The sequence below is a fragment of the Cervus canadensis genome, chromosome 18 (assembly GCF_019320065.1).
Source record: "Cervus canadensis isolate Bull #8, Minnesota chromosome 18, ASM1932006v1, whole genome shotgun sequence".
Taxonomy (NCBI): Eukaryota; Metazoa; Chordata; class Mammalia; order Artiodactyla; family Cervidae; genus Cervus; species Cervus canadensis.
In genome coordinates, this window is record NC_057403.1 from 20,176,622 (window position 1) to 20,200,149 (window position 23,528).

At 56.1% G+C, this 23,528-nt stretch overlaps 4 protein-coding genes across 4 annotated transcripts in view; 2 read left to right on the forward strand and 2 right to left on the reverse strand.

The window, feature by feature from the left end:
- SULT2B1 (sulfotransferase family 2B member 1) overlaps nucleotides 1-12,295 on the forward strand; it is a 36,886-nt gene extending 24,591 nt beyond the window's left edge. Inside the window, exons 3-7 of the mRNA XM_043437886.1 lie at nucleotides 2,293-2,501; nucleotides 6,273-6,399; nucleotides 6,630-6,724; nucleotides 9,952-10,132; nucleotides 12,086-12,295. Coding sequence (XP_043293821.1) covers nucleotides 2,293-2,501; nucleotides 6,273-6,399; nucleotides 6,630-6,724; nucleotides 9,952-10,132; nucleotides 12,086-12,267 — 794 coding nt within the window. The 3' untranslated portion in view covers nucleotides 12,268-12,295. The remainder of the gene's footprint in view (nucleotides 1-2,292; nucleotides 2,502-6,272; nucleotides 6,400-6,629; nucleotides 6,725-9,951; nucleotides 10,133-12,085) is intronic.
- On the reverse strand, nucleotides 4,978-5,618 carry LOC122421680 (proteasome maturation protein-like). Its single transcript, XM_043437887.1, has one exon. It carries the CDS (start codon nucleotides 5,597-5,599, stop codon nucleotides 5,180-5,182), a length of 420 nt encoding a protein of 139 aa, XP_043293822.1. The 5' UTR covers nucleotides 5,600-5,618; the 3' UTR covers nucleotides 4,978-5,179.
- Nucleotides 12,296-12,655: 360 nt separating the features above from the next.
- On the reverse strand, nucleotides 12,656-23,285 carry FAM83E (family with sequence similarity 83 member E). The gene is made up of 5 exons (XM_043437899.1): nucleotides 21,657-23,285; nucleotides 19,933-20,100; nucleotides 19,484-19,608; nucleotides 15,129-15,576; nucleotides 12,656-13,514 (listed from the first exon to the last, which is right to left on the reverse strand). The coding sequence occupies exons 1-5, from the start codon at nucleotides 22,128-22,130 to the stop codon at nucleotides 13,239-13,241; spliced, it is 1,491 nt and encodes a 496-aa protein (XP_043293834.1). The 5' UTR covers nucleotides 22,131-23,285; the 3' UTR covers nucleotides 12,656-13,238.
- On the forward strand, nucleotides 16,447-17,920 carry SPACA4 (sperm acrosome associated 4). Its single transcript, XM_043437900.1, has one exon. It carries the CDS (start codon nucleotides 17,144-17,146, stop codon nucleotides 17,522-17,524), a length of 381 nt encoding a protein of 126 aa, XP_043293835.1. The 5' UTR covers nucleotides 16,447-17,143; the 3' UTR covers nucleotides 17,525-17,920.
- Nucleotides 23,286-23,528: the final 243 nt, after the last annotated feature.

Genomic DNA, 23,528 nt, shown 5'->3' on the forward strand with positions numbered 1-23,528 from the left:
TTGTTTAACTAGTTCCTTATTGATTCGCATTTCCTGGTTTCCCATCTTGTGTGTTTATACACAGTGTAAACTTTATACACATTGCTGCATCTTTCTGCGCATTGCGCTGCTGGCCTCTGTCCATCACGAGAGCCATCTGGGGGACTTCCCTGGTAGTACAGTGGTTAGGAATCCGCCTGCCAATGCAGGGGGCATGGGTTCGATCCCTGGTCCAGGAAGATCACACCTGCCAGGGAGCAACTAAGCCTGCGGGCCACAACTACTGAAGCCCACGTGCCTAGAGCCCCTGCTCTGCAACAAGAGAAGCCATCTCAGTGAGAAGCCCTCACACCACAAGGAAGACCCAGCTCAACTGAATAAATAAACATAAAAAAAAAAAAAAAAAGCCTTCTGGAAGAAGCTCAGGAGAAGCAGGAAGAGAAACCACATCCTTCTGCAGGGTTCCTCCAGCGCCCTCTACTGACCAAGCGTCACATTGCGGCAGGTGGCCAACGAGATCTGAGCATACTCTCCAGCTCCAACGTCCAGGAACAGGGAACCAGGAATGGGTTTGGAGCTGAGAGACAATACCCTGGGAACCCGCACAGGGTAGCTGTTAGAATCCAGGACAATGTAATACTAAGGCCAAGTGACCGTTCATATTATTGTTATTTCTCATCTGACCTGCCGGCAGTCTGATGGAACCCAGACTTGTGAACCGGGTCATGAATGAGATCCTCTTCCTGCTGCGTGATGTTTGTGGAGCTATGGCTAAGTTGGTTAAGAATCCGCCTGCAATGCAGGAGACCTGGGTTCAATCCCTGCATCAGGATGATCCCCTGAAGAAGGAAATGGCAACCCACTCCAGTATTCTTACCTGGGAAATCCCATGTTCAGAGGAGCCTGGCGGGCTACAGTCCATGGGGTTGCAAGAGTCCGACATGACTAAGTGACTAAACCACCACCAAAGAAATCAAGGGCTTATTCCCAAGAAGGGGCGGTGAAAAGTGCGGAGATTTTCAGTCCAGCCACCTGAATTCAGTTCCAGCTTCCTCTGTGTATTAATGGAGTGCTTCAGAATCTCATGAAGCTGCCCCAATAGAAATTTATTTCTCGGGAATTCCCTGACAGCCCAGTGGTTAGGATTCTATGCCTTCATTGCCCGGGTCCTGGTCTCAATGCCTGGTCAGGGAACAAAGATCCCACAAGCCATGCGGTGAGGCAAGGGAAAAAAAAAGAAAAGAAATGTATTGCTCATCCCTATAAATTCTAACTGATCTCAGGTGGCCTCAGCCTGCAACGGCTTGGAGCCGGGCTTGGGTTCCCAGCCAGAGAGTGGCTGGGCCGAGGCGGTGAGAGCACCAGATCCCAGCCACTAGACCAGTGGGCAATGACAAGGGCCCTGGTCCTCTGGCTTTGCAGGAAAGAATTTCCACCAAAAGGAGAGTCATGATGCAAATCAAGTTATTTATTAAGAGGAAAAGGTACGTGGGCAGACTCAGGGGGAGAGTCACTGAGTTGCACCTTTGTGGCAGTTTGAATTACTTTTATGGGGCATCTTGCGGGTTTCCTTTGGCCAATCGTTTTTATTTGCCTGGTTCACAGTCTGTATTTGGTATATCTCAGGATCTTCCCATGTGTCCACATGCAACTCTTAGCCAAGATGAATTTTACCGGAAGGGGTCTGGGTAGAAAATCTCTTGGCATCATTCCCCTTTGAACTCCGAGGATCCTTTCTGAGCAAGTGTGGCTGGGCAGGTCTCCTGATTTCAAGAATGAAAACTATGTGGTCTGGACAGGACCCGGCCTCCTCCCTTAACTGTCCTGCTATTCTCTTCTTGGAGTTTTGGTCCATAGGGAATGAATCCACCCTGGGGGTGGAGGTGGGGGTGGGGGCATTTGCCTCCTGCACAACCAGTGACCCACACAACCAGTGCGGGATGGATGGAGGGAAGGTGGGTTATCCATGCAGCTTCTGGCATCCTCGCTTCTTCTGCTTTATGGCTCTGCCATCCCCAGGAGCCCCAGTTTCCACTGGCATCTCTGCATCCAGCCAGCAGGGGGGAAGTGAAAGTGTTAGTCGCTCAGTCGTGTCCGACACTTTGCGACCCCCTGGACTCTAGCCCACCAGGCTCCTCTGTCCATGGAATTCTACAGGCAAGAATACTGGAGTGGGTTGCCATTTCCTCCCCCAGGGGATCTTCTCGACCCAGGGATTGAACCTGGGTCTCCTGCATTGCAGGTGGATTCTCTACCGTCTGAGCCACCAGGGAAGCCCTACCTCTGATTAACTTGCCCAGTTTTTCCCGACAGGGACCAACTGGATGATTGAGATCCTGAGCTTAATCCTAAAGGACGGGGACCCCTCCTGGGTCCACTCAGTGCCCATCTGGAAGCGGTCGCCCTGGTGTGAAGCCATCATAGGTGCCTTCAGCCTCCCCAACCAGCCCAGCCCCCGCCTCATGAGCTCCCACCTCCCCATCCAGCTCTTCGCCAAGGCCTTCTTCAACTCCAAGGCCAAGGTACAGGAGGAGGGAGGGGTGTGTGTGTCGGGGGGTCGAGGGGGTGGAGCATAACTCTCTGGTGAACTTAGCATATATTGATTAAGCAGCTACGATGTGCCTGGTCCTGATCTAGAAGAGCAGCAAATACATGCGCAGGAACACCAGCCTTGTGAGCCCACACTCTAAAGGGGGCAGGCCAAGAACAGATGGAATAGATAAGGAAAATACTGGGGCTTCCCTGGTGGTCCAGTGGTTAGGAGTCTATGCTTCCATTGCAGGAGGCATGGGTTTGATCTCTGGTTGGGGGACTAAGATCCTGCATCCCAAATAAATTTATATAAACATCCTTTTAAAAATAAGGAAAATAGTTAATACATCCAAGATGATAAATTCACATCAAGAAGGAGGAGACGGCGGGGGTTGGGGTTAGAGGTAAGGGTTGCAATTCTAAATAGGGGAGGGGTCAAAGGAGGCCTCAGCAAGACGATGTCATTTGAGTAAAGACTTGAGATGTGAGGGGAGGAGCCACGGGGGTGTCGGGAATGGTGGAAGAATGTTCCAGGCAGCGGCATGAGCAGGTGCAAAGGCCCTGGGGTGGGTGTGGCAGGCCTGAGGTCCGGCCAGGAGGACTGTGTGGTTGGATCTAAGTGAGCAAGGGGGAGCGGAGTAGAGATGAGGTCATGGATTTGACAAGGGCCACAATGTGCAAGGGCCGCACGGGTGTTGGTGGGGAGTTTGCTTGTGTCTGATGGGGACAGGAGCTAGGGGAGGACCCTGAGCAGAGGAGAAACAGGGACCAACTTAGGTTTTCCCGGGTGCCCTCTGGCTACAAGGCAGGGAAAAGATGCTCAGGGCAAGGGCAGAAGCCGAGCACCGGGGAAGGTGACAGACCAGGTGTAAGGTGGCCGTGGAGGCAAACAGGGCGGTGGCCGTGGAGGTGAAGACAAAAGGGCTGGGTTTGGAATGTATTCTGAAACTGGAACCAGGAAGATTTGCTGGCGGGTTGGATGTGAGTGTGAGAGGAGCATGAGTCAAGGGTGACGGCACGTCCAGTAAGGAACTGGGAGGATGGGGCTGCCATGAACTGAGAAGGGGAGGAGAGGTTTGAGGGGATGAAGGGGGGCTCTGCTCTGACCCAAGTGGAGGATGCCAGTGGACAGTGAGAGAGATGAAGCTGGGCTTGACAGGAGTGATGTGTGCTGGGCACATCTATTTGCAACCTGTCGAGATGTGTGTGTACATAAATAGAGACAGAGAGAAACAGAGAGACAGAGGCAGACAAAGATAAAGAAATAGAGATAGAGAGAGGAATTAAAGCCAGGAGACTGCTGGGATCACCAGGGAAGGAAGTGAGTGTGGCAGAGAAGTGGTGGGGATTGCAATCCAGGGGTCCCCAAGACCACTTTCAGGCTCAGTGATTCACTGTAAAGACTCATAGAGCTCAGCAAAGCTGTTATGATCACAGTTATAGCTTATTACAGTGAAAGGATGGGCTTCCCCGGTGACTCAGCGGTAAAGAATCTGCCTGCAATGCCAGAGCCACGAGAGACACAGGTTCGATCCCTGGATTGGGATGATCCCCTGGAGGAGGAAATGGCAACCCACTCCAGTATTGTTGCCTGGAGAATCCCCATGGACAGAGGAGCCTGGCAGGCTATAGTCCATAGGGTTGCAAAAAGTCAGACATGACTGAAACGACTTAGCACAGAGAAAGGATAGAAATTAAAGTTGGTGAAGGGAAGAGGTGCCTGGGGGCGCATCCACAAGAGACCAGGCACCAGCTTTGATGAGGTCTGTCCCAGTGGAGCTGTATGGACAGCGCGCGGTCCTCCGACAAAGGCATGAGACAACACGCATGGAACGTCACCCAGCAGGGACGCTGCCCCGAGCCTCGGCATCCAGGGTTTTTTTTTTTTCCTGAGAAACAGATAATCTTTAATTTCTGTAAACTAGGTTCATAAAAAATACTTTAGTAAGAACGAACCACCATAGGGAAGATTTATTTTTAAACAGACTATTATGCAATTTGTTCATGGATAGCATGTGTGTGTCCATGAATGTTCTATGTTTTTAAATTTAAGTAGCTTGTGATACATAAATCTCTGCAGTACTATAGTTTAAAACTGACATCTCCTGGTTGTTTTTCAGTTTAAAGATAAGACCAAAATCAAAAAACCTGAAAGAATCAAAGAATATAGCTATAATTCTTAAGTAGTATCAACAAAGCCAGTGTTATTCTTATGTATATTAATGGACTATACTGAAACAAGGTAAAATCTAATAGTCTTGTTCTGTCCTTACTTTGAAATGTTGCCACTGAAATCAATTATAGATGTTTATTCTGAAAGATGCTACTATAAAGGTTGCAGGCTCAAAACTACTCAAAGTTAAATTTCTGGAATAACTAGGAAATAGGCTGATTTGGAACCTGTGCAGAGTTTTATACTATTAATTAGTAACATTTTTTTAAAGACCTAGAAAGCTGTTGCTTTCATATAAATAAGTTTTAAAACCAATTCCCTTGAGTACTCTCAATTATCACATAAAGCAATGACCCAAATAATTTCAAATGATCACAGATATTTAGGTGACAATTCTCATGTGTTAGTACTTTTAATATTGTGCACATCAAATTATAAGAAAAAGACAACTATAAACAAGACGCGCCCTTCTACTTCCATGAACAGCACACAGCATTATAGTAAGCCAAGTTGATACTCAACCATGAAATGCGGTTCTCCCATTAGTTCATTTTGTGATGGGTCATTAAGAATATCTTCAAATCCAGTAGTCTCATCGTTCCCCCTCAAAATATCCGGTGAAAGGTTTGAGCTTGGAAGAAATGGAAGACGCTGCTGCACTGCCTTGAATTCCATCTGCAGTTTTAGTGGTGCAAAAAGACCCTGGATGTTTCTCAGTGTGGAGAAGTTCATCTTATCTTGGCTGAGCCAGTAATTTTTTTCTGATAATTCAAGAGGATGACTGGGCAGAAGTTCATTTTTCACACAAGAGAAATGTTTTTGAAGAAGATCATGACTTTCAAAAGGTCCACTTGCTGACAGCTCAGTAACTGGAATACGGTCCTTTAGCTGAGATCCAAGTCCTCTGGCATTCATCTTGGACTCGATCGGCGTACAGACGCTCTCCCCTTGACGGTCAGCTGGCCCATCCAAGGTTTTTGTTGGAGGTTGGCCACGTAGGTGTGACTGACCACCTGCATGGCTAACCTTGGTCTTGAGAGAGGACATATCTGATGGGGCTGGAGTAAAGCTAGAAGCAGAACATCAAGCTGGCAAACAGATTGGAACCGGGTCATCAGGACCTTGAATGCCAGGCCCAGGGGCTGGGGCTCCGCCTTGGGGCGGAGGGCCAAGGAGGGCACAGTCAGGTGTGGGTGTAGAAAGAGCCTCTGGGGCCGTGTGGAGGCTGGGGCCTCGGCCGTGGGAATCAGAAGCAGGGTGGCTGCCTTTCTCTCTTGGTCATCGCCCCTCACCATGATCTCCACCACCCGCCCCACGCGCCTGTCTCCTTCACTCTTTATTTCTTGAAGCCAAACTGCCCCTCCACCTGGTATCGAAACAGTCCCTCTCTTTTCCCAGAGTGTGGCTAGAGGGTGCCCTCCCCTGCTGTGGACCAAGGCAAACTGATCTGAACCCCCATTAGCTGGGAAGTCCCTCCAGAAGTCTACCCTGAGTCTGTCCTGCTGCAGAGATCTGAAGAGAGAGGGCTGGAGGGCAGGAAACCTCAGGGGCTGACACCGTCTCGCCTCTTCCCCCCACCCCCACACAGGTGATCTACATGGGCCGGAACCCCCGGGACGTGGTGGTCTCGCTCTATCACTACTCCAAGATCGCCAGGCAGTTGAAGGACCCTGGCACGCCCGACCAGTTCCTGGAGAACTTCCTCAAAGGCGAAGGTGAGGACTGGGGCGGCATGAGGTTGGGGGGTTGGTGAGCCCCGAGGAGGCCCAGATGGGAGAAGGGCCAAGAAGGAAGTGGGGTAGGGGAGGTGGTGGGGGGCTTGGAGGGAGGCCTCCAGCTCTGAGGGGCCAAGCCTGGGGCCATGGGGAGTTGGCTGGGCTCCTCCGAGCCCCAGAGGGGCTGGCCCAGCTCCCCGTCCCTCACCCTCCTGTCTCTCTGCTCGCAGTGCAGTTCGGCTCCTGGTTCGACCACATTAAGGGCTGGATTCGGATGAAGGGCAAAGAGAACTTCCTGTTTATCACTTACGAGGAGATGCAGCAGGTGGTCCCCTCCCCCACCTCAGCCCGCTCCCCCCTCACTCCTCCCCCCTCACTCCTCCCCGGCTCATGCCCGCCCACCCACCATCTCCGCTTCCCAGAAGGCACAGAGCTAAGGAGAAAAGGCAAGCGGGGAGCAGAGCATCCCTAATGCACATGGGCGCAATTTTCAGAAGGGAGGAGCTCCCTGGGGAAAATGTGTCTCAGGCAAAGGGAATATGCCAGTGCAAAGGCCCTGAGGTGAGAGTCTGCTTGAAGTGTTCCAAAGAGAGCCAAGAGGCCAGAGCTGAGAGGAGGTGGGGTGGGATAGGGCAGAGAGGGGGTGGGGGCCCCGAGTGAATACTTGGGCTTTTTTCTGAGTAGGTGGGAGCCACAGGTGGGCTGTAAGCGAGGGAGGTTATAGGTTAAGTGAGATGCTACAGAACCCTGACCCTCAAAAAGTGATGGTTGTGATGATTGTGACATGAAAGGCAGAGGGAAGCAGTGGAAGAAAATGGTCTTTGGAGGCAGAGAGCCTGGCTGGACCCTGTGGAATGTCCCTGGGGCAGGCACCTGGGACAGAAAGGCCTTCTGGCTGGGGCAGTCAGGGAAGGCTGCCTGGAAGAAGGGGCCATGAAGAATGTCTATGGCTTTGCCTGGCTGCAAGGAGGATGCTGGGCTTCTAGTTGGACCAAATCCACAGTGAAGGTGTCCAACTGTTCCATGTTCCTTTTTAAATTAAAAAAAAAATTTTTGTGGTACCTCAAGGCATGTGGGCTCTTAGTTCCCTAATCAGGGATTGAACACAAACCCCCTGCATTGGAAGCATAGTCTTAACCACTGGACGGCCAGGGAAGTGCCCTGTTCTATGTTCTTAACAGAGCTCTATTCTGAGAGGCTAGGAACCTAAGAGATTTCCAATGTTCCTTCACCCATGGCCCCAGACACATTCTCATCCCGTGTGTGTGTTTCATATATTTTTTGTGTCCTGGTTTATGTCGACACTGTACGGCAGAAAGAGCCTGGATGTCGGTGTTCAAAAAGCTGTTGAAAGCCTCTTTAAAATCTCTCAGAACCTCAGAGGTCTCATCTTTTTAAAAATGGGTGGAAAATGCTGGCTCAAGGGTTGCTGTGAGAACCGCATCCCTGGCATTGGCGTCTTATAACCATCTGACAAGGGCCAGCAAAGTGTTAGTGTAGTGTGCAAGGTAAGAGTGATTAGGTTCTGAGCAAGGGCCTATCTGGCTAATAAAACCGTAACAGCAGAGGTTTCAGCCTCTTAAGTTGCAGGAAATGGTGTATTTTATTTTATTTTCTATTTTGGTTGCTCCGGGCCCTTGTTGCTGTGTGTGACCTTTCTCTAATGGTGGTGAGTGGGGGCTCTGCTTCGTTGCAGAGCACGGGCTTCTCTTGTTGCAGAGCACAGGCTCTAGGAACCCCAGCTTCAGTGGTTGCAGCACGTGGACTCTGTAGTAGCTCCAAGTCATGTGGAATCTTCCCAGATCAGGGATCGAATCCATGTCCTCTGCACTGGCAGGCGGATTCTTAACCACTGTGCCACCAGGGAAGTCCAGAATATATTTAAGTGGCTGACCCCAATATTATTATTGCCCCCATTTTACAGAGGAGCAAACTGAGGTAGTATAGCCTCAAGAGAGCTGAGAACTTGCCCGAGGCACACAGCTCTTCACTGTGAATCCAATGGGTTTATTTTATTTTCCACTCTGGTAAATCTCTTTTGATAGAAAGATCCAGAAAAGACTTCGGCATCACCCCTCCCCTGTCTTTTCCATCCGGCTTTGTTCTCTGAACCAAAAACTGGGCCACACAGCCTGACAGAGCTTCTGGGCTGCCCCTGGGTGTGAGGAACGGCCAACATGTTAGAATTTCTGGGACACATCAGTGGTTCAAGAGGATAAAAGCTTATGAAACCAAGAATGACCTGGAAAATCAGGGCTGTGAGGTCGGTGGAGCTGACCACAAGGCTGCTTATGCCAGGTGCTGTGTGTCAGGGAAGGCAGGGAGATAGATGGGAGGGTCATGAACTTTGGGGACTCAGATCTGAGCTCCTTGTTGGCTGTGTGACCCTAGACAAGTGTCTTTCCCTCTCTGAGCCTCCATTTACCAATGGGGGGTAATGACACCTCTCTGCCAAGCTATTTGGAGGATTGGGACAAATATACGTGAGAGTTTTGGACCAGAGATGGGTATACAGTAGGTGCTTAATCCACAGTGATTTGAACCATCAGTCATGAGGGAGGTGATGTCTGGGTGGCATCTGGAGGGGTAAGTTTGCCAGGCAGAGAAGGGTGGCGCAGGGCATTTGTGACAGCCCCATGCCAAAGCCCACAGGGAGGACCGTGCGGGGAAGGAGATGAAAGACCAGGCCACGCCTGACCTGAAAACCAGACCTGGAGGGGGATGTCCCTGGTGGTCCAGTGGCTAAGACTCCATGCTCCCAATGCAGGGGGCCTGAGTTCGATCCCTGGTCAGGGAACTAGATCCCACTTGCCCCAACTAAGACCTGGTACAGCTAAATGAATAAATATTAAAAAAAAAAAAAAAAGCCAGGCCTGGGGATTGGGGCACTGGGGAGTCACAGGAGGGCTGGGAGGAGGGGAGGAACAGGGTCAGCTCTGGGTGTGGGAAACTGGAGGCAGGGAGGCTGGGGAAAAGGCCAGGGTGGAGGCTGGGGTGAGGGTTCACAGGGAGAGAATGAGGCCGGACCAGGGCTAGGGGCTGTGGGGACACACAGGAGGGGAGGTGGCAGAGAGCTGAAGCAGGAGGGTCAGGGGCTGATGACCGACGGGGGCAAGCTGGGGAGCAGGTAGGGAGGAAGGGGAGGTGAGGCACGGCCAGGAGTTCGGCCCTGGGTGAATGGTGGGGCTCTCCTGGGACCTGGAGTGGGGCGGGGTTGGGCACAGACCAATTTTGAATCTGAAGGAGAGTTGACTCTGCAAGAGATGCTGGACTGATCCCTGCCTCTTGCTGTGACCTCCAACCCAGCCCAATCCTTCCCTTCCCCCCACAGAACCCTCCAAAGCCCACACCGCGGGAAACCCCAGAAGCCACAGCCCAACCCCTCCACCTGGAGGTGGGGAAACTGAGGCAAAGAGGCAGAATTCTGCTCGCCCCCCCCGCCCCCCGCCAGATTCCAGGTCTGGGTGGGGACTCAGGCATCCAGATTCTGGGTCTGGTGCCCCTTCCGGGCCTGGGGTCCCCTCGTCCGCTGACGCCTCCCCTGCCCCCCAGGATCTCCGTAGCTCCGTAAGGCACATCTGCCAGTTCCTGGGCCGGCCGCTGGGCGAGGAGGCGCTGGAGTCCGTCGTGGCACACTCGGCCTTCAACGCCATGAAGGCCAACACCATGTCCAACTTCTCCCTGCTGCCCCACAGCCTGCTGGACCAGCGCCATGGTGCCTTCCTCCGGAAAGGTGAGGGGACTCTGGGGTTCCAGGCCCCATGAGGCCACTGCCTGGCTGTGTGTCCTGGGCGAGTTACTTAACCTCTCTGGGCCTGTTAGCACGGAGCTTGGTACACAACTGATGCTAAACGCTGGAAGGCATTGCCAGAGTGGTTCTGAATGCTCGGAGGCTGGAGTCTTCTTCGTGAACCCTTCTTAGGGTTAACGTTCACCCCAGAAATAGTCAAGTGTTGGATGACAGGCTGAGGGTGGGAGTGTATTAGTTTCCTATTCCTGTTGGAACCAAATACCACACATATAGGGGCTTAAAACAACACACATTCAGGGAAATTCCTGGTGGTCCAGTAGTTAGGACTCAGCACTTTGCACTGCCATGGCCCAAGAGTGGGGGAACTAAGGTCTTCCAAATAGTGCGGTGCAGCCAAAATAATAATAATAATAATAAAAGAAAAAACAAAACACACACATTCACTGCCTTATTGTTCTGGATATCAGAAGTCCAAAATCAGCCTCACAGAGCTAAAATTAAAGTGTCAAGACCGTGTTCTTTATGGAGGCTCTAGGGGAGAATGAGTTCCCTGCCTTCACAGCTTCCAGACCCGCCTGTATTCCCTGGCTTGTGGTCCCTTCCTCCATCTTCAAAGCATCTTCTACTCTCTGACTCTGACCCTCCCGCACCCTCTTATAATAATGAGTGAGTGTGTGCTAAGTTGCTACAGTCGTGATGAGTCTGTGATTCTGTGGACTGTAGCTGGCTAGGCTCCTCTGTCCATGGGAGTCTCCAGGCAACAATGCTGGACCGGGAGATCTTCCTGACCCAGGGACTGAACCCGCGTCTCTTATACCTCCTGCAAATGGGTTCTTTACTGCTAGGGCCACCCGGGAAGCCCCTCTTATGTTTGCCATTGAATGTTAACATCTTTAACTTAATCACATCTGTAAAGTCCCTTTTGCCGTGTTGAGTCACATGTACATAGGTTCTAAGGGTCAGGTCATAGACATCTTGGTGGGGGTGCCACTAGTCAGCCCATCACAGGGAGGTCAGCCCATCACAGGGAGCTCCCCCGCAAAACCTCACTAGGGGTGTCATGTAACATGTGGTGTATGCATTTGTGAAAATTCAAAACACTGTGACCCAAATGACTTTGGCCCCAGGATTCCAGCTAACAGCTGGTGCCCCTGGTTATCCCATGAGATGAGAAACTTGAGGGTGCATTTCTCTACTGGTCCAGTGGTTAAGATTCTGCACTTCCACTGCAGGGAGTGCAGGTTCGATCCCTGGCCTGGGAACTAAGATCTCATATTCCGTGCAGTGTGGCCAAACCAAAAAAAAAGTAAAAATAACTAATTAAATAATTTTTAAAGATAAATTAAAAAAAAAAAAAAGCAACTTGAGGGATCCAAGTGTTTGCCTAGGGGCACATCGAGCTGGCAGTCACACCCCTCACCTGCTCAGTGGCTGTGAGAGGCAAAGCATCAGCGTGATCCGTGGTGCCCAGAAGCGCAGGGGAAGCGCTGGCTCCCAGTGTCAGAGCGGTACTGGAGGCAGTGGGCGCCGCGGTAGGCGCACTGGAGCGAGGAAGCCCTGTTCTAGCCAGAGAGGTGAAGGACAGGTGGAAGAGGAGGTGATACAAAGCCAGGGCAGGATGCTAGACGGGGAGGCGGATGCTCTGGGTGGAGATTTATGAGCTTGGTGGGGGAAGGGGAGAGGTCTGCTGGAGAGGTGAGCACGGCAAAGGGGGCCCGACGGGGAGGGGCAAGAATGGTGCCCAGGGGTCTGGCCAGGCGACTGGTGGCCAGTGACAACGTGTCAGCCATCAGCAAAATGGAGATATGGGGGGAGGGGGGAAGGACAGTGCTTCTGGCAAAGGCCAGGAGGTGGCAAGGAGGGTGCTGGCATCTCGGGGGCGGGGACGACGCTCGGGATGCGCCTCAGCTCCGCCTTCCCTCCCCTCCCCTCCAGGGGTCTGCGGTGACTGGAAGAACCACTTCACGGTGGCGCAGAGTGAAGCCTTCGACCGCCTCTACCGCGAGCAGATGCGGGGGCTGCCGACCTTCCCCTGGGACGTGGACCCCGAGGACGCCAGTCCGGACCCCGACCCGAGCCCCAACCCAGATCAGGCCTCCGAAGCACCCCACCCGTGACCCTGAAAATAAAAGCGTGTCTCTCCTGCGCGGGCTACTGGATGCGCTGCGGAGGGGATGTGCCGCCGGCGGGCGGGGCGGGGCGCCGTCGAGAGCCTCGGAGGCTGGGGTGGGGGCCCCAGGGGTTGCCCAAGGCCTAGGGGAGGGAGAGGTCCTCTAACACACCCCGCACGCCTGTGGGGTCGGGGCTCTAGAAGCCTCTCCCAGAGGCAAAGAGGGAGGCAGGGAGGCCAGCGCTGGGCACCTGACTCCCCCCGGCCGGGGTGCTGCGACCCCGACTCCGGGATCCTGGGGAGGGAGGGTGACGGGGGCCAGGACTCCCGGGTCTGAGGGAGGAAGGAGCCAGGTCTGAACTCCTCCCGTGAAGCTGTGGAAACGCACGTTTCTGTCATAAAGCAGCTTTATTCTGAGCAGAGGTAAAGGGCAGCCCTCACAATCCGCCACTTAGCCCCCCACGAAACAGACTCGGCCCCTGCTGGCTTCCCCTCCGCTGGCCCGGACCTGTTCCCCAGCAGGTGTGTCTTCATCCATTTCCAGCCCCTCGGGATTCAGCTGGCTCCCCCCAGGCGCGGTTTTCCCCACAGCTCCTGAGCGTGGCGAGTTCAGGAAGCCTCCCCTCCGTCCCAAGACACCCCCCCCCATCTTCACCCCCGCACAATTCCAGCATGGGGACCACTCAGCCAGGCGTCTCCTCAGAGAAGTTCTGACCCGGCGGGAATAGGAGGTGTGCTGTTAGGACGCCGGCTAGTGGAGGCCTCTTGCCCATTTTCTAGGCTGTGACACTGAAGTCCAGCGTGGGCACTGGGCTTGCCTGCAATCTAGAACAAATGGGGGGAAAAAAAATCCTTGGCATCTCCCAGACACCAAGGCCACAAGCTTTGTCCCAGGTACAACAGTGAGGCGGGGGGCTCTGAGTGACCGTTGTCTGACCATCCTGGGTCAGGGCCAGAGCCATTTGGCTTTGGCTCCGGTCAGGGCTGCCCCCTGAGTCCTGGCTGGGTGGCCCCGTCTGGCTGCCGGATGCCTCTGGGTTCCGACCGTTTGGAGGCAGCATCTTCAGCAAATCTCCTCCGGGTCGGGGACAGATAGCGGAGGCGGCGGCCGGGGGTGAGGGGCAGGGGGCCGCCCCAGGGCTGGGACCAGGCCAGCGGGCGGGCGTCCGCCTCCCCGCCAGGGGCCCCTCCAGCACCCCGTTGCCTCATCAGGGCCTTGGCTGGCGTGTCCTTGGAGCCCCAGGACTTCTTGAGCTGTGGAGGGAAAGACAGGGAGGTGAGAGGTGGTTCTTGGGGGTCCCAGAGCCTGGGGAGAGAGAGAGAGCGCGCGGAGGGGTGAGGGAGAGGATGGAGGGGGTGCTTAGGGAGACGGGAGGGGAGGAAGGAGGAGGTGGGCTGCAGGGAGATGAGAGTGGAGGGATGGGGGGTGTGAAACTCCGAGGTGAGGTGAGAAGGCCTTTGCGTCTCCAGAACCAGGAGGGAAGTGAATGGGGAGGCTGGGGACCCCCAGACCTACAGAGGGGGTGCGGAGTTGCGTCCCCATGTGCAGCTTTGCAGTGAGGAGAGGAACAGGAAGCAGCAGGCAGCTGTGTGGGGGCAGCAAATATTTGCCAAGGGAGGTGATGCCGGGTGAGGGCGGCTCTGGACGGGGCAGAGGCGAGGACCTTGCCCCTGCCCATCCCTCTTCTCTTGATCGGGACCGAGGGAGGTGATTCCAGGGACATTCATTTCTCTCCGGAGAGGCCTCAAGCTCCCACTTAGCATATGGGGAAACTGAGGCCCGGAGGGGGCACAGGTCTGCCTGCATCTAGGGAGAATCCACCGGTTTCTGCCCCGTGGCTCCTGCTTGCAGCCCACGTCACAGCTGAGGACACTGAGGCACCATCCAGGGTTTCCCCAGAGAACAGGGGCAGGCTCTGCCAAGTGTCTAAGCAGCTGGGAGAAGGGAGGGGAGACCCCCCTGACCTCCTCTAACCCCCTCCCCAACACACCCAGCACACTTGAGTCCAGAAAGCCAGTGAGCAGAGAGCATTTAAATGTTCCACCTGGGAAGCAACCAGGGCTGAGATCCAGTTCCTCCCCGGTGCCTTGGTTTCCCCACCTGTGAAATGGGTGAGTGGAGAGCTGTGACCACGTCCACCTCAATGGTTGTGGCAGTTCAGGGTGAAAGCGAAAGTACAGCCGCTCAGTCATGTCCGACCCTCTGCGACCCCGCGGACTGTAGCCCTCCAGGCCCCTCTGTCCGTGGAATTCTCCAGGCAAGAATACTGGAGAGGGTTGCCATGCCCTTCTCCAGGGGATCTTTCCAAACCAGGGATGGAACCCGGGTCTCCTGCATTGCAGGCGGATTCAGATGGTTTGTGGCAGAGGTTACATTTAATCAACTCTGAGAAAGTGCTTGGCATGGGGCCTGGCACATGGCAAGGTGCCTGAAAAAAGATCGTTGCTTTGACCTTGGGCAAGTGAAACTCAACCCCTCTGTGCCTCAGCTTTTCCATCCATACAACTGAGCATTAACAGGAGTATCGCCTCACTGGGAGGAGGAGGTCAGGAAATCAAAATAAATTCCATCTGGGGACTTTACTGTAACAATGGTGATTATTCTATTTCATTCAACCACACTGACTCCTCCTCCCAAGCAAACTGAGGAAGGGGACAGTAGCTCAGCCCATGTCCCGGATGAGCCCTGAGGGTCCGAGAAGGAGGCTCTTGGGGGTCTCTGCCCAGCACACAGTATGGATACCGGAAGTGGACCATGCCATTAGGAACGCAGGGGAGCCGTTTTGCTTCCCCCGCCCCCCGGACCAGGCACCTCGCAGGGGCCCTCACAGGCCTCCATCCTCTTCCAGGCCCACCACCCGGTCTCACCTCGTTGTCTCCACCACTAGAGCCCGACAGCTGGGACAGGCGACTCAGGTCCCAGAGGGAGCGGCTGGGCCGGGTTGGGGGGCCGCTGGGGATCCGGGCGCGCTGCACGCTCCTCAGGATGTCGCTCAGAGCCGGCCCTGGCGCGGCCAGGGTCTCCTGCCTGTCCCCCTCGAAGACTTGGCAGGCGGACAGGCGTTGGGTCAGTGAGCCATCGGGCGGTGGTGGCGGCGACAGGGGGGCCACGGAACAGCGGTGGGCCACGCGGTGTGGGCTGTGAGCCAGCTGCAGCCCCCCCAGGGCTCTAACAAAGCGACCTGGGGTGGGTGCCGGCGGGAGCGGCCAGGAGGCTGCATATAGCGTCCGGAACTCTCGGCTGAACGCATCGGTGATTTCACCGGTCAGCAGGGTCACCAGGCCACGGTGCAGGCGGGAGTCACTCCACGTGAAGCTGGGGGGCACAGAGGGTGGAGGGGGGGCGGTCAGGATCTCCAGGCAGCCTCAGAAGCCTGGTCTGGCTCCCATCACCCACCCCCAACCTGGTCTCATGGAAAGGCTGTGTGACCTCAACCAAGTCCTGCAATCCCTCTGGCCTCAACATGCCCCTCCGTAGAATGGGGGCAACCAGGTATCCAACCCAGGGGGTTGATGGGAAGGCATGAGCTAATATACTTAAATGATCACCTGGAATCAGACTGGAGTTTAAACCTGGGCTCTGCCCCGTTCCCACAGAGGGATGCCTCAGTTTCTACCTCTGGAAGAGATGGTATTCTGACACCCTCTGGGACTCTTTGAAGACTCAATTGCTTCCTATTATGACTGCCACTTACTAACTGCTTGCGGTGTACCAGGCTCTGGGTGTACCTGCTCCCTGCCTCTGTTTGCTCATCTGTCACATGGAACTAAAACACAGGAAGATTAGAATCAGAAAATATGGGTCGCGCCCCCTGTCCAGGGCCCAGCATTATGTCTGCGAGTCGAGACTTCCCCAGTGGTCTAGTGGCTAAGACTCTGCACTCCCAACGCAGGGGACCTGGGTTTGAACTAGATCCCACATGCTGTAAAAGATACTCCATGCAACTAAGACCCAGTGCAGCCTAATACTGAAATTAAAAAGAAAAAGAAACTCTGCACTTCCAATGCACAGGACCTGGGTTCAATAAGTGGTCAGGGAACTAGATCCCACATACTGCATGGCATGGCCAAAAAAAAAAAAAATATATATATATATATCCCCCCCCAATTATATTTCAATTAAAGTAAGTAAATAAATAGAAGAGTTTAAAAAAATTAAAGTCTGCAAGCCATGGTGAGCTGTGCCCTCACTATCCCTGTGATCACACTGGTTGTGATTTAGAGAATCAAGCACATGTGCTGGTACACAGCAGGTGCTCAGTAAATGCTCTTTTTGGAATTAAATGGACCTGGGCTCTCCTCCTGGCTCAGGGGAACTTTCCCTCCCTGAGCTTCGGTTTGCCAATTGCAAAACGAGGCTCGCCCTGGTCCACGTCATCTTGCACCTCGGCGGGCACCATAGCAGCACCCGGCAGAGAGGACCACTTCGAGGCCGGGATGACGAACGCCGGTCCAAGCATCCTTACGTCGTGGAGTGTCAGCATCCTCGCTCCCCGGCAGGTCGGCGGGCCAGCCTGCCCCCTTGGATTCTGACACCCCTCCCCCACCTATGACCTCAGCCCCGGAGCGGCCAGTGGGAACCCTGGGGAGGGGGGCGCATCTGTGAGGTCACCCCCATTCCGCTCCACAGAGACTCCTGTCGGGCAGCGGCCGCTGGCTCATCTCCGTCGCCGGGGGGGGGTTTCTGAGACCCGAGGATTTAAGAGCAGTGGTCACAACGGAGCTTCGGAGAAGGACGCGGAGCGTCGGGAACTGAGGACACGCCGATTGCTGGGCCTGGGAGATCAGAAGTCCCAAGGGCGCGAGGCGTGTCTTTCAGCAGTTCCGGGAGGCCCGGGAAGCCCACGGCCTGGCTGGGGCACCGTCACCGCCGCCAGGCCACCATGGTCCTCGGCTGGCTGCCGCTTCTGGTGATGGTTCTGGCCCCCGGCACAACGGGCGTCAAGGACTGCGTCTTCTGTGAGCTGACCGACTCCACGAGCTGTCCCGGCACCAGCATGCGCTGTGGCGACGACGAGGACTGCTTCACAGGCCACGGGGTGGCCCCCGGCGTCGGCCCCATCATCAATAAAGGCTGCGTGCACGCCACCTCGTGTGGCCACGAGGAGCCCATCAACTACATGGGCGTCACCTACAGCCTCACCACCAACTGCTGCACTGGCCACATGTGTAACGGGGCCCCTGACCCCACGCGCGGCCGCTTGGCGGGGGCCGCTGCCAGCCTGGCGCTGGGTGTGCTGCTGCTGCTCCGACACGTGCCATGACCGACCTGGAGGGCAGGGCCCGGGGCTGGTCTCCCGGCTGCGTTGCTCCCCCTGCCCCCCACCTCCATCCCCTTCCCCCATTAAATGGCCAGAGGCCTGGACACCCTCTCGTGGCCCTGGCCTCATCCATTCTAGGGCTGCCCACCGGAGGAGCCCGGTGCTCTGGAAGCAGCCCCAGGCCCTCCAATTTAGTGATGGGGGAGCCATGTCCGACGGGTTGGACTGGACTACTGTATTTCATTGGTTCTAAGACGCGTTATTTTTTCAGATTGGGATCAGGATGTCTCTTTCCTTTGGTGGCACCTTAGAGTCTATGAAATATGGTAAAAAAAAACAAAAAACAAAAAAAAATCAAATAATAATAAATGACAGCTGACGTTGATGCAGCACATGTTATGTTCCGTGCCAGGCATGATTATCTTACGGAATCCCCAAGTGAAGTTGAGAACAAAGATTCTCTTCCAAAACCTCCCAGTCTTGGGAATTTCCTGGTGGTCCTGTGGTTAGGACTCCGCACTTTCACTGCCCGGATCCCCAGGTTCAATCCCCTGGTTGAGGAGCTGAGATCCAGCCAGCTGTGACGCGCAGCCCAAAAACACAAAAACAAAAACCCAACGTCCCAGTCTTGACGCTAGCAGTTCTCAAAGGGTGGTCCCCGGACCAGCAACATCAGCATTAACCAGGAACTTGCTAGAAATGTCAATTCTCGGGCCCCAGTCCAGGCTGGCTGAACAGGGGTGGGGCCCAGAAATCTGGGTTTTATTTATCAAGTCACCCAGGTGACTCTGGGGTCTGCTCACAGTTGAAAGCCACCAGGCCAGGGCAAAGGTGATCAACTGGGCACTTCTGCCCCCGGCGGGGGGCACCTGGCAATGTCTGGAGATGATTTGGGTTGTCATAACTGGGGAAGCTGGATGCTACCAATATCCCCTGGGTAGGGGACCATTCAGCCCAAGAAAGCTCCCCCGCAATACAGAATCATCCAGCCCCAAACACGAGCAGTACCTGTCTTGAGAAACCTTGCTCTAGACACGCTAACGGGACCATCCCATTGTCTAGAGGGAGAAACTGGGGCACAGAGAGGGGAAGTCAGTTGCACAAAGTCACACAACCAGTGACTTCCAGCTAGGATTTGACCCCAGGCCATCCGGCTCGGAGTCCACATGCCCTGCTCCATGCTGTTCCCAGGAAGTAAACGTGGCTATTTTCACACTTTGCAGATGGGAAAACTGAGGTTCAGAGTGAGGGGAGGTACCAGCCCAGTGTCCCAGAGCTAAGAAGTCACGGAGCCAGGTTCCAGGGTCAGTTGGGCCCCAGGGAGAGAAGAGGAGGGACAGGAGAATGGTCTGAGGACTGGGCCATTTGTACACCAGCTCTGACTTAGGCGTCCTTGCGTGCGTGCTAAGTCGCTTCAGTCGTGTCCGACCCTGTATGACCCTATGGAGTGTAGCCCGCCAGGTTCCTCTGTCCATGGGGTTCTCCAGACGAGAACACTGGAGTGGGTTGCCGTGCCCTCCTCCTGGGGATTACCCCAACCCAGGGATGGAACCCACGTCTCTTATGACTCCTGCATGGGCGGACGGGTTCATTACCACTGCGCCACCTGGGAAACTCTCTGATTTTTGCACAGAGGTGGAGACAGCCACCCAAAGCAGAGCTTGGACTCTAGTCCTGGTCCCCCTGGCATAGGAGCTCCCACACACCGGGAGAGCAGTTTCCCAGATGATGAAGTGCAGGGGCCAAAGAGATGAAGACTTACCCCCAGGCCACAACCCTGCCTGGTGGGAGGTTCAGTGCCAGCCTGTTCTGCCACAAGACCCCTCCTCTCCCGGGCAGGGGTGGGTACAGACCCATCTTACAGGGGAGAAGAGAGAGTCTGGGGGAAGGGCATGCCCCACTGCCGGCTGAGGGGCAGCCGAGGACCGGAGGCCGGGCAGCGTGGGGTCGGGGGCGCCGCACCTGTAGGATCCTGAGATGACCCGCTCGCCGTCCAGCAGCACGAACTTTTCCCGCACGTTGCCGCTCACCTGCCGACGCCAGCGGCTCTGGAAGCTGCAGCCCCGCACGACTCGGATGTCTAGGTTCTGCAGCAGGAGGGCATGCCCTTGCTCAGGCCGACCCTCCCGTCCCCCCTGACCTCCACCCGGTGCCCTCCCTCCAGGCTGCTCCTACCTGGGTGGCCCGTGGCAGGGTCTGTCCCAGCCTCCCCAGGGGTCTCCTGCGGATGGTCCATGGGAAGGCTCACCCCAGCAGCCCTACCTCCACACCATGGGCATCAGATCTCAGGGGACCCTCTCAGCCAGCATCCACCTTGATGACCCAGGACCCCCTGGAAGGGTCTGCCCCATCCCGCTTCCCCTCCAGTGCCAGGGGATTGGGGTCTCACCCTCCAGCCACCCGGCCCCTACCTCAGTGGTCCAGGGGTTGACCCCCAGCTGCTGGGCCAGCGTCAGAAAGGCAGGCAGCTGCTGACGGTCCAGGAGCAGGTAGACGGGCACCCAGCGGCGCGTGGCAGCCTCCACCAGGTCCAAAAGCAGGTCTGGGTCGGTGAAGACGTCCATGACCACGGCCACCAGCTGAGGGGTGGGGAGAGGGGCTGTGGGTGGAGCCTGGGGCTTGGGGGCACATTCCGCAGGTGAGGTCCTCTGGGGCATTTAAGGGTCCAGGCTCCGTGGGACGTCCAGTGAAGCTGAGGGGGAGACCCCGAAATACGTACTACTGTTCATTCAGCGCCTATGTGTGAACTGACTCAAGGGACATGAGTCTGAGCAAACCCCAGGAGACAGTGGAGGACAGAGGAGCCTGGCATGCCGCAGTCCACAGGGTCGCAGAGTCAGACACGACTGAGCGACTGAACCACAACGATGTGTGAATGAGAAGCAAATGGCCTTTCTGGAGGCTCCCCACCTCTAAGTGCTAGAAAACTGTCATCATAGATCACACGTCTGCAGCAGTGCCCCATGGGCTTTGACACTACATGGCTGGCTGGGCTCCAGGGCTCAGTGGGCTGGAGCCCCTTCACTGTGGGCAGCCGCACAGCTGGTCCTTGGGTGGGATAACCTGCCAGGCCATCAAGGCGAGCTCTGGGGACAGGGAGATGCTGAGGAGCCTGGAGCTGGCAGGCAGGAAAAGGTGGTGGTGTTGAACCCTGAGTCACTTGCCAGAGGGCCTTGGTTCAAAGCCCCACTCGGCCACTTAAAAGGCAAGGGACAACCTGCCGTGCCTCCCTTTCCCCATCTCCACAATGGGTACATTAAGCCTCAACCTCACAGGACCCTCCTTGGGATTAGGTGGGTTAACCCATAGAAAAACACTTAGCGTGGGAGTAGAGACATAAAAAGTGTTGTTAAAGAATGGGCCATCCAAGGGGCTGCAGGGCAGACATTTTCAGTTCAGTTGCTCAGTCGTGTCTGACTCTTAGCGACCCTGTGGTCTACAGCACACCAGGCTTCTCTGTCCATCACCAACTCCCGGAGCTTGCTCAAACTCATTTGGGGCCCCCTAAAGGAGGATAAGGGCTTCCCTGGTAGCTCAGCTGGTAAAGAATCTGCCTGCAGTGCAGGAGACCCTGGTTCAATTTCTGGGTGGGGAAGTTCCCCTGGAGAAGGGATAGGCTACCCACCCCAGTATTCTTGGGCTTCCCTGGCAGCTCAGAGGGTAAAGAATCCACATTCCACCTGCAATGTGGGAGGTCTGGGTTCAATCCCTGGGTTGGGAAGATCCCCTAGAGGAATAAGTGGCAAGCCACTCCAGTATTTTTGCCTGGACAAGAATCCCCACAGACAGAGGAGCCTGGCGGGCTACAGTCCATGGGGTCACAAAGAGTCAGACACGACTGAGCAATTAGGCACAGACATCCACCCTGGAGATGCGGGTGGGGTGGAGTAGGTGACTGAGATGTGCGGTCATCCTTAGGTCCAAGAGGCATGGATGCCTGAGGCACCCAGGTCTTGGGGAGAGAGTGGGAACCCTCGGATCTAAGAGGGTGAGGGTGGATGCCTGGATCCTGGGAAGTGTGGACACGCACGGTTCAGAATGCCGGGGTCCCAAGGGATGTGCCCTCACACCCACGTCTGGGGGCCGACACGTGAGGGTGGCCAAGTCTGGGGGAGGGACCCCCTGAGGCTCCCACCTTGTGGGCGGCCCGAATCTCCTGGTGCACCAGCTCCTTGAGGGACGGCTGGCCCTCGCCAGGCGGCTGGGTGTACAGCTGGGCCCGGGTGATCCCTTTCCAGGCTGAGTCCTCCGGCCAGCCCAGGCGCAGCACCGGCACCGCCTCCTCTGACTGTCCCGGCCAGTAGGTCAGGCTGCCCGAGACGCCATGGGCAGCGTCGGCTCCCTCTCCTGCCCCGCCGGGCTCAGGCTTCGCGGCTGTCCAGTCCTCAGCTGCTGCCACCAGGCCCCGGAGTTCCTCTCCGCCCAGAAAGGGCCGGAGGCCCTCGCGCCGCACGCAGGCCTCGAACGCCTCTGCTCCCTCGCCCAGCAGAGCCTCCAGCGCTAGTCGCTGGCCCTCGGAGTACAGGAAGCCGGGGCTGGCCTCAGTCTGGGGCCATCCCCCGGGCCCTGGCTCTGTCCCTTCCAGTGCTGCCAGCTGGGAGGCCGCCATTGGGCCGTTTGAGGGGGAGGATGGCGAGGCTGGATGTCCGGAGGGCTTGGCTGTCTCTGGGCACCGAGCATCTAGAGGTCTCCAGACAGGCAGACTCCGTGTGGCCGTGCAATGCCACCCGCACAGTCCTCAGTCCCGACAGCTTGCCGTCCTGACGATCGGACTGCCCAAATGAGGGACCGCCCGCACTGCTCAGACCACCAGCCCGCCGGCCACCTGAGCTTCCTGCTAGACTCCGATGGTCTCGCGGAGCCCACGAGTGGCCCTACTTGTCGGTCAGACTGACTGCCTGACACTGTCTACAGCCACCCAGCTCTACTTTCTGACACGCCAGCCCCCTTCCACCCTCGCTGGTAACACGAGGCTCCAAGTGACCCTGCCTCTGGCTCAGGCTGACTCTCCCAGGCAACAGGCTGTCTGTTTGTCTCTGAGCATCCAAACGTCCCTAGCTAAAGGCAGAGCAGGCTGCCCGTTGGCCCCTGGCAGAGAGCCCACCTAACTGACCCTCTCTGGCAGTCTCTTTGACGGTCCGGAAGACATGGATCGCTTCCAGCTGACAGTCTCAGCATCTGACCGCCCAGTGGAGCAACCAGCAGGCTCCGCCGGAATGTTTCTCCCGATAACCAGCCGCCTGACTCACCGGTCCTCACTGGCCGACCATCCCGGAAGCCTTCTCTGTGAACCACCCCTCTCAGCCGTGGGAGGGTGCACACCAGCCCTAAATCTTGGCATCACCTTCCCCAGCTGGGGACCTCAGTCTGTCTCCTACGCAGGGTGAAGCTCCTGCTACCGGAGCGTTCACACCCACTCAGGCTGCCGCGGGGCTGGGTGCCCTCTACAGGGAGTGTCGTTACAATGCAATGCAGACTGATGGCCGATCAACTAACCCCGGTTCCCAAGACCACTGACCCGGCCTGTGTCCCGGGCCTCTGAGTGATCTCGGGCCCACTCCAGCCAGGATTTCTGCCTTAATCCCACTGCCTCCAGCCAGCAGACTGTCCACTTATTCCAGGATGAGGACCACTCTGCATCCCTCCCAAGCTGCCCCTTTGACGATTCTGACTCAGCCTCGGCTCGGTGGACCCCCAATCCCTGTCGACAAGAACCCCCTCTCCAGCACCCAGTCGGCTCCCCTCCGCCAGACCACAGCAAACCAGCCCTGCAAAGAGAAGGAAGAGGAATAAAGCCAAGCCAGTCCCTCTCCCTCCAATCCTCCCCAGACCCCCCAGCTCTCCCAGGTCTCCATCCCCTTCTCCTCCTCTTGCCTTTCTGGAGGTCAGATCAGGGGCCTGGAGACCTCCTTTATTCCTGTGGCTCTTCTGGCCGGCCGGCCTGCCTTATTCATCAGGTTTCTTCCTGGGATCCGGGGAACCCAGCCCCTTGTGCAAATACAGGGGG